At 26.4% G+C, this 10889-nt stretch overlaps 3 protein-coding genes across 4 annotated transcripts; 2 read left to right on the forward strand and 1 right to left on the reverse strand.

Annotated features, from left to right (window-relative positions):
- Positions 1–4435: 4435 nt before the first annotated feature.
- On the forward strand, positions 4436–6682 carry LOC113549406 (protein-lysine N-methyltransferase EEF2KMT). Of its 2 annotated transcripts, XM_026950684.1 has the most exons (7): positions 4436–4594; positions 4666–4845; positions 4908–5021; positions 5691–5897; positions 5969–6272; positions 6330–6467; positions 6560–6682. In XM_026950684.1, the coding sequence occupies exons 2-7, from the start codon at positions 4759–4761 to the stop codon at positions 6655–6657; spliced, it is 948 nt and encodes a 315-aa protein (XP_026806485.1). In that variant the 5' UTR covers positions 4436–4594; positions 4666–4758; the 3' UTR covers positions 6658–6682. The 2 variants fall into 2 exon arrangements, with proteins under 2 accessions (XP_026806485.1, XP_026806484.1); XM_026950683.1 differs by having other exon boundaries at positions 4436–4845.
- LOC113549408 (TP53-regulated inhibitor of apoptosis 1-B-like) lies at positions 6655–8865 on the reverse strand. Its single transcript, XM_026950686.1, has 3 exons — positions 8670–8865; positions 7566–7716; positions 6655–6881 (listed from the first exon to the last, which is right to left on the reverse strand). Exons 2-3 carry the CDS (start codon positions 7698–7700, stop codon positions 6786–6788), a joined length of 231 nt encoding a protein of 76 aa, XP_026806487.1. The 5' UTR covers positions 7701–7716; positions 8670–8865; the 3' UTR covers positions 6655–6785.
- A 190-nt stretch (positions 8866–9055) lies between these two features.
- On the forward strand, positions 9056–10354 carry LOC113549407 (mediator of RNA polymerase II transcription subunit 28). The gene has a single exon (XM_026950685.1). The coding sequence runs from the start codon at positions 9370–9372 to the stop codon at positions 10021–10023; it is 654 nt and encodes a 217-aa protein (XP_026806486.1). The 5' UTR covers positions 9056–9369; the 3' UTR covers positions 10024–10354.
- Positions 10355–10889: the final 535 nt, after the last annotated feature.

Below are 10889 nucleotides of genomic sequence, written 5' to 3' on the forward strand. Positions count from 1 at the left end.
ATTTCCATATTAAGTACCTATATCAAACTTAAACATTTCTTCATTATAATACAAAATACGATAATTTTTGTACGAACTTATTTTGTTACGAATTCACACGACACGTATTTTAAATTTTTTTTAAAAAAAATGAATTATACATTTAAGTACCAGCGTTAAAATTTCATGAATTTTTTAATATAATAATCTGTAAAAAAATTTGACTTATTTATTTAATATTTTGTTTATTAGTTAACGGTTTTTATTTAGTAAATGTAAGTGCAAATATTTTATTAAATACTATAATCTAAGTTAAAATTGTGATAAATTGTTTATGGGATTTTTAAGATTTATGTATTAGTGCATAGAAATAAATAACGTATTTATACCAAATAAAAGATATTATATTATAAAATACAAATTTTTGTAATGCGCATACCATTTAAAATGGATTTGTAGACACAAAATTGCGGTTGTTCAATAAATGTAAATTTTAAACTCATACAAATCGTAATATGCACAAATTACATAGATATGTTACTTAGGTTGCATATCTTGATATAGTCGTCAAGTATATAACGACGTTCTATACGAAGTTTTAAATAGCCTATTTACTATTTAGGAGAAAATATATTTTATTTTAGTTTAAATATTTATTAATGTCTTAGATTTAGTTACGATAGTGATCAATGATCATAGTTTGTAGGTATAATAACATATTGTACCTATTAACTTATTAAATAAATTATATATTGTGAAACTTGTTTTATTATTATTTCAATTATTTCATATATATTCTTCGTCATTTTTACTATATCTAAATCTTAATATTACTTTACAATTGTCATTTTATTCAATACGTACCTACCTAATGTTCATTAATTCAATAAAAAATGCTTTTACAAAAATATAAAATTGTATTAAATGTGAACGCGATAAAAAAAATCCGGACAAGTCGGTTATAAAATAAATACGTAATCTAATCATACATTGATAATAAAGAATTCCATTGATTTATATAAGAAAATATAGGCCAAAACTGCACATATACCATATTTTTTATACTATAAGATCTATAATGTATACACATAATATTATAAACTATAAAGCAATTAACATTGGTTCCCAATAGCCTTATAGATTACGAACCTCTAACTAAATCTTAATTTGGAGCAGTGACCAATTTATCGTATACGTTCTCCGCATTCTGGACATGTATAGGCACATGAACATATTTCGATTTTGTTTAACATGAGTTAGGACTTTATTTTCTAGCTTTGAACATTTGCTTGTTCTTTTCCTCGAGTAGTAGAAAAAAAATATGTTCATTCACACTACAAATTATAGAATAAAGGAAATTATCTAAAATAACGAAATCTTTCAAAAACAAGGTGGTCTGCTCGTATAGAGCTAATGAAGGCTATGTATATGCTTATAAGATAATCTTAAAAACAGTTTAAGAAATGTCATCTGTCGAATGCCCAAAATATAATAATATAAATACAAAACTACAAGTTTTATGGCTTTTTAAAAAGAATTTTTTTTTAAATTTCATACTAGCGTTGTATTTTATGAAGAACATAATGTAGATATATAATTAAAAGTTCAGCAGAACAACTCGAAGTCATTGACTTCAGGTACCTAATTTATGCATTTATACTATTAAAATATAATGTTACGTATTGTTGAATTATAAAAGATATTAATAATGACGATGTAATTATTAATAATCTTGCAATTATCCAAATTCCGAATAATGATTTTAATCGAGTTAATAGGATAAATTAGAACCTAAGAGATTGTATTCGAATTCAACAATCGACCTTTGCTCTATAAAAATATTTCCTATCAACGTTCAAAAGAGTTCTAGACACGGCTTTATCATATTATCTATACTAGCTACAGTTAGAAAGTCAGTGGAGTATATTTTTATTTTACATTTTGGTGGAAGAGGGAGGGTAGTATTTTACATGTCTGAACAGTGAGCACCCAAATCTAGACTTTAGAAAAAAAAATAGTACAATGTATAAATTTTTTACTCATGCCTATAAAAATATTTATATTTAAACTCCACAAATAAAATTAATTTTATTAGATCCGATGACACGTTTTACATATTTTTAAGCTAATTTAACAGTTTATTCAGGAATTATTTGAATTTCACTGATACAAGATCTACAACTGATGATCGTATACAAAACTTAATGTTTTAGATAATATTGACATGAAAATACTTGTTAAAAAATGAACACTTTAAAAATGAATAACGATTATCACGTTAAATCGTTAAAATAATAAGTTTATTATATTGTATATTGTAGGTAGGTACCTATAATCTACATACTACCTACTATATAATATCTAAATATTTTATAACTTTTTTTTTACACCTAATTAAAAAATAATTTGGAATTATTTTATCAAAATATTATACCTACCAGCAGAGGCAGATTTAGGTATGTGGTGGCCGCTGGGCGAAATTACGGAATGCATTGTGGGAGCCTCTTATATATAAACAAGGAAATATATTTTTTTACTTATTAAATAACATTTATTATCATATTTAGTAGTACCTAGTAATAATTAAATTTAAAAACAATCAAATCGAGTATAACTACCTATATAGTATAAGTAATATCATTATAATTCATAATATTAGTGTAAGTAATTAAATAAAGAATAATAAAAATAATAATGTCAAGTAATTAAAATTAAATGCCTGGGACTTTTCTCAATTTTATTTGTACAATATTATCAATAAAACAATAACGTTTTGAAAATCAAGTTTTTTTTTTAAATATCAGACTCAGAGCTCATTATCGCTCGTTGATTGAGCCCGTCTCTCCCCATAGTAGTACGCAATCTATTTTGTATGTGCTTTAAATTAAAGAATGATCTTTCACTATACTGCAACTGCTGTTTGTAATCATAAAAACAAAATAAATTCGAAAAACTATTTCAACTTTAGGAAAACAATGTTTTACTTCCGTATTAATTAATATTTTATACATCTATTACCTATTAGTTAGTAAAATTAAAATTTTTAAATGTCCAAATAAAGTTCAATATTATTTAATTATATAAGTGTAAATATAAATAAAATATTTTTCCTGTATCCTAATTTAAATAACATAAAATTGTGGAGTTTCCTTGGCTACAGCCCACTCAGCCCTCTCCTAAATCCGGCCCTGCCTACCAGCTACCATGAATTTTATCGTTACTCGTTTTAAGTTTTTTGAGTTCGAAAGAAAATAGATAAAAATAATAATAAAATGTTATTAAGGTCTGTACTCTGTATTATTTTAGATTCTAAACGGAGTGATGAATGTATTGATTTTACAATAAATGTGTTTTTATTTTTGTGTCTGTCAATCTGTCATCACGTTTTGGAGTAGTAAATAGTAATAGTGCTTTGAATTTTAACTTCAGTCCCGCTTTGAAAGAGAAAATGAATTTTTACAAATAACCAGTTTTTGACAAAATCATTTTTTTTATTTTGTTGTAACTCAAAAACGAATCATTGTAAATACATGAAATTTTCACCAAATGTTTATATTATCGTTATCTATTTACAATTAATTTTTCCTGTTTTTTTTTTTTTATGCTGATAAAAATTTGGCATTCTAAAGAATATTTTATACAAGGTTAATTATATAAGTTGTACTTATCGTAATAAAAAAAATCAAAAACCATTAGTTACAATTTTTGTTTATAAGCATTTAAAAGTTTAAAAGTTCAAATGTTTACGTAATATGTCAAAATCGCGAATATGTAAAGGAATTTTGAAGTTGAAAATTTATAAGATTTTTGTAAATTATACATAGGTAAGAAAAAAACCCAATACAACCAGAACCCTCACACGACCTTATTATTTCACCTGTTTCGACGGACTCATTTAAGATGATTCAGACGGGTCAACCGTGATATCTAGCAGAAATTAACAATTATATTCCTATATTAGTAAATTATAAATTAAAATTAGTTGCTGTATTAGTCAGGGGTGGCTCCAGGGGGGGGGCTAAGAGCTTCCTCCCCCCAAAGTCCACATTTCTGAAATATTGTATATTGTTGAAAAAAAATTAATCAATTAATGTAGATAGATAGACCTATTTCTGTATGGCTTAAGGAATTCTAAGAATAATAAAAAAAATTAAAACTAAGGCCCCCCCCAACCAAGTCTCTGGAGCTGCCCCTGGTATCAATGAAAGAACTGACGAAATACCATGTCATATAGTATAGTACCCGCTGTATACTATAGAAGTATAGAAATATAGATACTATTCATTATTCAATAGTATCATACCACAGAATATTCTGTGATCATACTATGGTCGTGGTAGTATCAAACTATCAAAGCTAAACCATATAAGCCAGTAGCCACTAAGATAGATAATATTATATACTTTATTATATGATAGTAGTATTGATAATAATCAAACTAACAGTTGGTTTGAAATCTAAATCTTAGTTCGAGCAGTAGTTACTACTTTACTAGACTAATTTATTAGTAGGTAAATCATAGCTAATCTTTTATTATCTATGAGGTATACAATAAATACGATAACAGTTTTCGAGTATTGTAATAATTTTAAATTTATAAACAAACAAGTTAAATGTAAATAAGTAAATCTCAAAATTTAAAATTTAAACTCAGTGATCTAAATTGAACTCTATACACATTTTTAGACTTCAAAAAAATCTTATCGTTTAATTCGTTGACTTTCATAGTTTTATTTCAACCAAATAACCAATTTAACACTAGTGAGTTGGCTGTCCACAATGGGGATCACGATGGTTGACTGCTTGAATAATGACACGGTTAGACAATTTCTGTGTGCAACTCAACTTGCAACAATCAACCTCAAAGTAAAATTGAAAGTTTTATTTGATACACTCAATATCTGATTTATATTATATTTTTATTACAGAATATATCAAAAGAAGTTGATTATATATTAATGATCCTGTCCCATCCAATCTTACAAAAATACCCACTGAAAACTCTCTACATCACTAGATTTTTGAAAGCAATTATTAGTCAAGTACGAAGTATAAAAATTAATTCAATATTTAAAGTTTTACCTGAATGTTATGAAAACAGACTACAGCATATTGATAATTTAAGATATTTTACAGGCCAACTATTAGAGCAACAGGCTTCACACATTTTTAAAAGAATTTGGTCTTATACACGCATCTTTAATTTTCAACTATGTTTTATTTTACAATATCATTAAAAGATATGATTGTTAAATCTTTTTGAAAATTGTTTCTATTATAATTTTTTCTGTGTGTCAAATAATGCAAATACTTTTTGTTCATACAAATAGAAAAATTGTCTTTCAAAACATTCAATGATTTATGAACCCTGTGGTTGTTAATTTCTTGGTCACTTAATTTAAGATTTAGAAACAAACTAACATTAAAAAATTCTTATTAAAAAAGAAGCTTTAAGTAAATTTTTTAAAATATTATGAATAGCAGTTCTATTAATATTAAAGCAGTGTTCAGTTTTACTTGTTCTTCCTATATTTTCAAACCTAACAATGAAATGAAAATTATGATATTACTTATTTTAATCACTAATGTATAAGTAAATACTGATTAACATTTGTATTTTTTATTTATTTATTGCATTTAATGAATGATGAATTATTATACTTTATTTAAAATAAATTTTTATTACTAAATTAAAATAAATTAATTTTCAGATGGAAAATAGTGGAGATGAATTATGCGATGAACTATATTTAAAATATGTTGAACTCATCCAAAAAGAATCTAATAAAGGACCTTTTTATAAACACTATATAATTGATAATAATATTATTAGTAAAGAGTTGATTGAGTCGGTTATAACTATCCAAGAAAGTACCAGTATTGTTTCGCAAGGAACCACAGGACTCTGCACTTGGCAGGTAGTTTTTGTTGACATTTTGAGGTTTATTAAAAAAAATGTATTATTTAATTAGCATTACATTTCTTTCAGGCAGGTGTAGCACTAAGTTGTTGGTGTTTAAAAAATCAAGATAAACTCAAAGACAAATTTATCATCGAGTTGGGTTGTGGAACTGGATTGAGCGGAATAAGCGCTTGTATAAATTGTAGACCAAGCGAATATTGGTTTATAGACTGTCACTCGACTGTTTTAAACACCTTAAAGCACAACATACAAATTAATGAAACACACCATAAATTTAATTGTAAATATAATGTTGTTCAATTGTCCTGGAATGATATAGAGGATTTGAAAATGTTTGAAAATAAAAAACCAGATTTGGTTCTAGCAGCTGGTAATTTCATTATACTAAATCATACATACATTTGTTTATTAAAAATTATTGTTTTAGATGTAATCTTTGATCATACAATGTTTGAGCCATTATGTAGTTCGCTGAAGTATTTTACAATCAATAATACAACCGAAATAATACTTTTCTGTACAATGAGAAATCCTGAGACTTATACAAAATTTCTTGAGACCCTACGTAAGAAATATGATATTTACTTATTTTTGATTAAAAATAATAATAAACAATGCAGTAGAAAATATTTTACCTATTTCATTTTTTTTTTTCAGAAAAGTATGACCTAAAGTTTACACAAAACATTTTACCTAACAATTACTCAATTGTACTACAACAAGAATGTCCAATATATATAATACATATAAAATAGGATGCAGACATATACAGTCATGCCTTAATATAATGTATTTTAGTTCATTTTAAATCATTGGTACAATGGTTGAATAAAAAATAAATGGTTCTTTGAACTCTTCTTCACCACACACTGAACTCCACACTTTATTTGTTTTTAGACGGCTCGTAATTGGGACTAATTTTTGGATGATATCGTCTGAAGTCGTCATCAATAATAATGTCTTTTTCTTTCATCGCTTTCTGAAATAATAATAAAATATTATATGTAAAAAAAATAACTATATTTGAATAATCTTTTATAGAAAGCAATGAAAATTTGAAAAAGAATATAATTAGTGTTATAACATAAACCAAGGATTATAATGTTGTAGCATTTTGCATATTTGTTTAGAAAGTCCAAAAAATAGCCAAGATAAATAGTATGATATAACTCTGTTTCATTTACTGAAGATTAAAAATAAAACTTCTATTTTTGAGATGTTTATTAACTATCAAGATAATAATTATTGTGAATTTATTTTATTTTATTATGAATTATTATAATTGTGTACAAGAACAATTAATAAAAAAAAAAACTAAAGAAAATAATGAACATTAAAACTTAAGTTTTTCATAGAATAAATATTGCATAATGCGACATTTTTGATCATGTTACATTTTTGCAGCATATCAACATACATTTGATGAAATGTTTAATAGTAATTGAAGCAAATAAAAATCGATAAGATACATAAATTTAAATATAAAATTATATCAACTAATAACCAAGTGGTTGATCTCAAAAATATCCAAGTATTTTAAACATTAAATAAAAAACAAAAGATAAATCCTATTATAAATTAAAATTTTATATTATTATTAATGGATACAAGATGTCAAGATGAAATATTATAATGATATAAAACATAATAAAAGTAAATTTACCTTGACGCATCCTGTATAATTCTTCAAAAGCTCTGAACATACAGAGTCATCATTACTTCCTTTAAGAAATTTATCCCTGAACCAAATATTAAAACACTTGTCATATTCTTTTTTAAACGATTTGCATTCATCCATAGAATTTGAATCATTCCTAAAATGTAATTAAAATACAATTAATTACCTTTAAACTAACTATGCACTGTGTTGTTTATCACGTAAATTTTCTTATTGAGTGTCTGATTGAACAATAATGAATTAATTAAATAGTAGCATGCTTAACGAGTCAAATATAATCCACTGTCATAAAATAAAATCACTATAACTTAGATTTATTTTTAAATTAAAAAAGTTTTAAACTGTGCCACACATACACTTAAGTAATTTATATTTTATTTAACACACACAACTATGTACACTACACTTAAAATTTACCAATCTTTTTTCTCTATTATCGTTAAGAAAACATCAACAATAAACATATTATTAAATATAGATTTTTAACAATATACGTAAAAGCACATAAAACGTACAAGGTACAAAATACATTAGGCATTAATAATTTTATATTGTATAACACTATAATGGGTTCATATTAAATTATTATTAAAGAAAACACTTGTTTCATAAGAACATCATATAATGTAAATAGTTTAGTTAATTAAACATACAAACTTGCATTATTTATTTATAAACACTAAATTATAAGTAAATAAAATTCATCAAAAATATAAACCAAACCAATTAATCAATCAATAACTCTTTGGGTTTAGACTGTTAAGAAAAACTCTATAAATTAATATAGTTATGTATTCGCTAATCAGAATTTATTTTACTGTGGACAACATTTTTCCAAAAAAAAGTAATTATTTTTCAGTTGATTAATTGATATTGAATTAATTAATCATACATTTTACATTGCGAGTATAGTTAATTGAAGGTACCTATGTAAGTTTCATGGTTTAAAAATAATGTCATCACTTATTCACATTGTAACAAAACTCAAATTATAATTACATAATCATTCTTTTTCATTATTGTTATACAATTGAATTAAATTTAAATAACTTAGTTTGTGTAGTAAAAATAAGCAAGTAACTAACTTACCCAATTGGGTTGAAAGTAATGATAGACTTTTGTTTTGAAACTCAAAAAGCGATTTTCTTAGTTTCTTGTGATATTTTACTTTTGATTAAGATTTAAAACAGTCGTTTGATAATTAGAACACTTGAAATTTGAATAAAACAAAGATTATTAAATTTTAAATTTTTAACAGATTGGCAGATTTTTTTAATTTTATTGATAACACAATATACAATATACGTAAAAGCTAAAGATGGTTGCACACTAAAATCAGAAAAGATACTATTATCTTTATCCGTGACAAAAACTAAATCAGACTAAATCATCGGTTAATAATTTTGTCAGAGTTGTCAGCACTGAACAATTTAACCTAAAAATTACCAGTGACAAATCTTATATTTTTTTTTTCAATATAATATATATTATATTCATATTTTGTTCAATATTATTTATTATTATCATCATTTATTTATCAAAATTCAAAATAAATGGTAATATAGTTAACATACTGAATTACTAACGTTTGACTTGGGCTTGGACATTTCATTACCCGTTGTTAAAATTGCAATCTGCGTTTTCGAAAGTGAATAATCGGGTTGTTTTTATTTCGCTTAGGGTACGCGTCTCAAATTCGTCCGAATTTAATTAAGTATTAAGGTGCCGCGTATCTTGTAAAAGTTTCGCCATTTGCGCCTTGCACGGCAAACAACCATAATTTAACACCATGGCCACCCCAACTAGCGGCAATGGTAATTTGGTGGACGAATTCGACGAAGCGTTCATGTCACTTGTCGAAATAATATCAAAAGAAGAAGAGACTTTCTCGCCGGTCGACAAAGAAGAAGTACGCGTGGACATAGATCAGTGTACCATGAGATTCATCGACATTGCTAGACAACTGGAGGCGTTTTTTCTGCAGAAACGGTTTCTCCTGTCGGCTCTAAAACCCGAATTGATCGTTAAAGAAGATATATCCGAGTTGCGTTTAGAGTTGGCGCGTAAAGATGATCTCATCCGACGCCATTATGATAAAATCTCCATCTGGCAAAATCTATTGGCTGATTTACAACAGGTGGCTAAATCGCCCGCCCAGAACACTATGGGCCAGAGTCCCATGCCAGCACCGATGCCATCTCCTTTGCCAATTGGACCACCCCAACAACAACTATCGCCTCAAGTGCCTGGAGGTATGGTTTCGCCGCAACAGGCTATGTTCCTACAACAGCAACAGCAACAGCAGCAACAACAACAACAACAGCAGCAGCAAAGGCCTGGTCCAGTTGCTGGTGGACCAATGCCTGGTGCATTGTTACAAGGACCATTGGCATATTTGGAAAAGACCACCAGCAATATAGGAATGGGCGATGGGAGGAGGTGACGAGGTCGGGGACGAGGAAGAGGACGCGGTAGGGCCCATCTTAGTCCCCCTTGACCACTGGCAAAGGCACAAAATTGATGCTTTTAAGCCAAACGAATTGCTACAAATAATCCTACCAATTATTTTGTGAAAGTCACTTGTAAATTACTGTAAATGTTGTAACTATGTTGTTTATTGTTTATAAACTGTATATATGTTTTGACATTGTATAATATGCTTTACAAAATTTATAATAATGTTTTATTCTTCATTCTTAAAGCTGTAAATACTCGCTTCACGATGATCTGTACATTTCCGAATTAATAATATATTATGTAATTTATTTGTGTTATTGAATATATTTTTATTTAACTGTATGAGTATACTTTTCTGTAATCACCTTCGTCTGATTCTTATGGGGACATCAGTTAAACCATAAACATGAACATAAGGTATAACATTAGTCTGAAAATTTGAACCTAACTTCCAACGCTCTTAAAAATGTATGATGCTTAACTATTTTCTATTCAAGAAAAAAATGAGAAATCTTGAACTACATTTTTAAATCCATGAGATGAGGAGATAAAGGTAATTAACATTTGCATTAATAATTATGATTATCTTTGTATTATTGGTAAGTTCTAAATTTATTATTATATTTTCTAGATAATAATTCAAATTCTTATTTTATCTCTTTCCTTTTACAAAACTATCTATATCTTATTTAGATATAATCATATATAAAAATGAGAATCTAGTGAAATACTTTTTTTATATATTATATATGTATAAAATAACACAAATAAGGTATTGACTACTGATACATAACTTATTACTGTTTAACACCAAAAAAAATATTACTTAAATATTAATATCTGCTTTTAACA

This window comes from Rhopalosiphum maidis, chromosome 1, assembly GCF_003676215.2.
Source record: "Rhopalosiphum maidis isolate BTI-1 chromosome 1, ASM367621v3, whole genome shotgun sequence".
Lineage (NCBI taxonomy): Eukaryota > Metazoa > Arthropoda > Insecta > Hemiptera > Aphididae > Rhopalosiphum > Rhopalosiphum maidis.

Coding starts and splice junctions, on each gene's coding strand:
- LOC113549406 (XM_026950683.1), top strand. CDS start 4,759: ATGGGGATCACGATGGTTGACTGCTTGAATAATGACACGGTTAGACAA. Junction 4,846..4,907: donor TTGCAACAATCAACCTCAAA/GTAAAATTGAAA, acceptor TTTTTATTACAG/AATATATCAAAAGAAGTTGA. Junction 5,022..5,690: donor TGAAAGCAATTATTAGTCAA/GTACGAAGTATA, acceptor ATTAATTTTCAG/ATGGAAAATAGTGGAGATGA.
- LOC113549408 (XM_026950686.1), bottom strand. CDS start 7,700: ATGGATGAATGCAAATCGTTTAAAAAAGAATATGACAAGTGTTTTAAT. Junction 6,882..7,565: donor ATTATACAGGATGCGTCAAG/GTAAATTTACTT, acceptor TTATTATTTCAG/AAAGCGATGAAAGAAAAAGA.
- LOC113549407 (XM_026950685.1), top strand. CDS start 9,370: ATGGCCACCCCAACTAGCGGCAATGGTAATTTGGTGGACGAATTCGAC.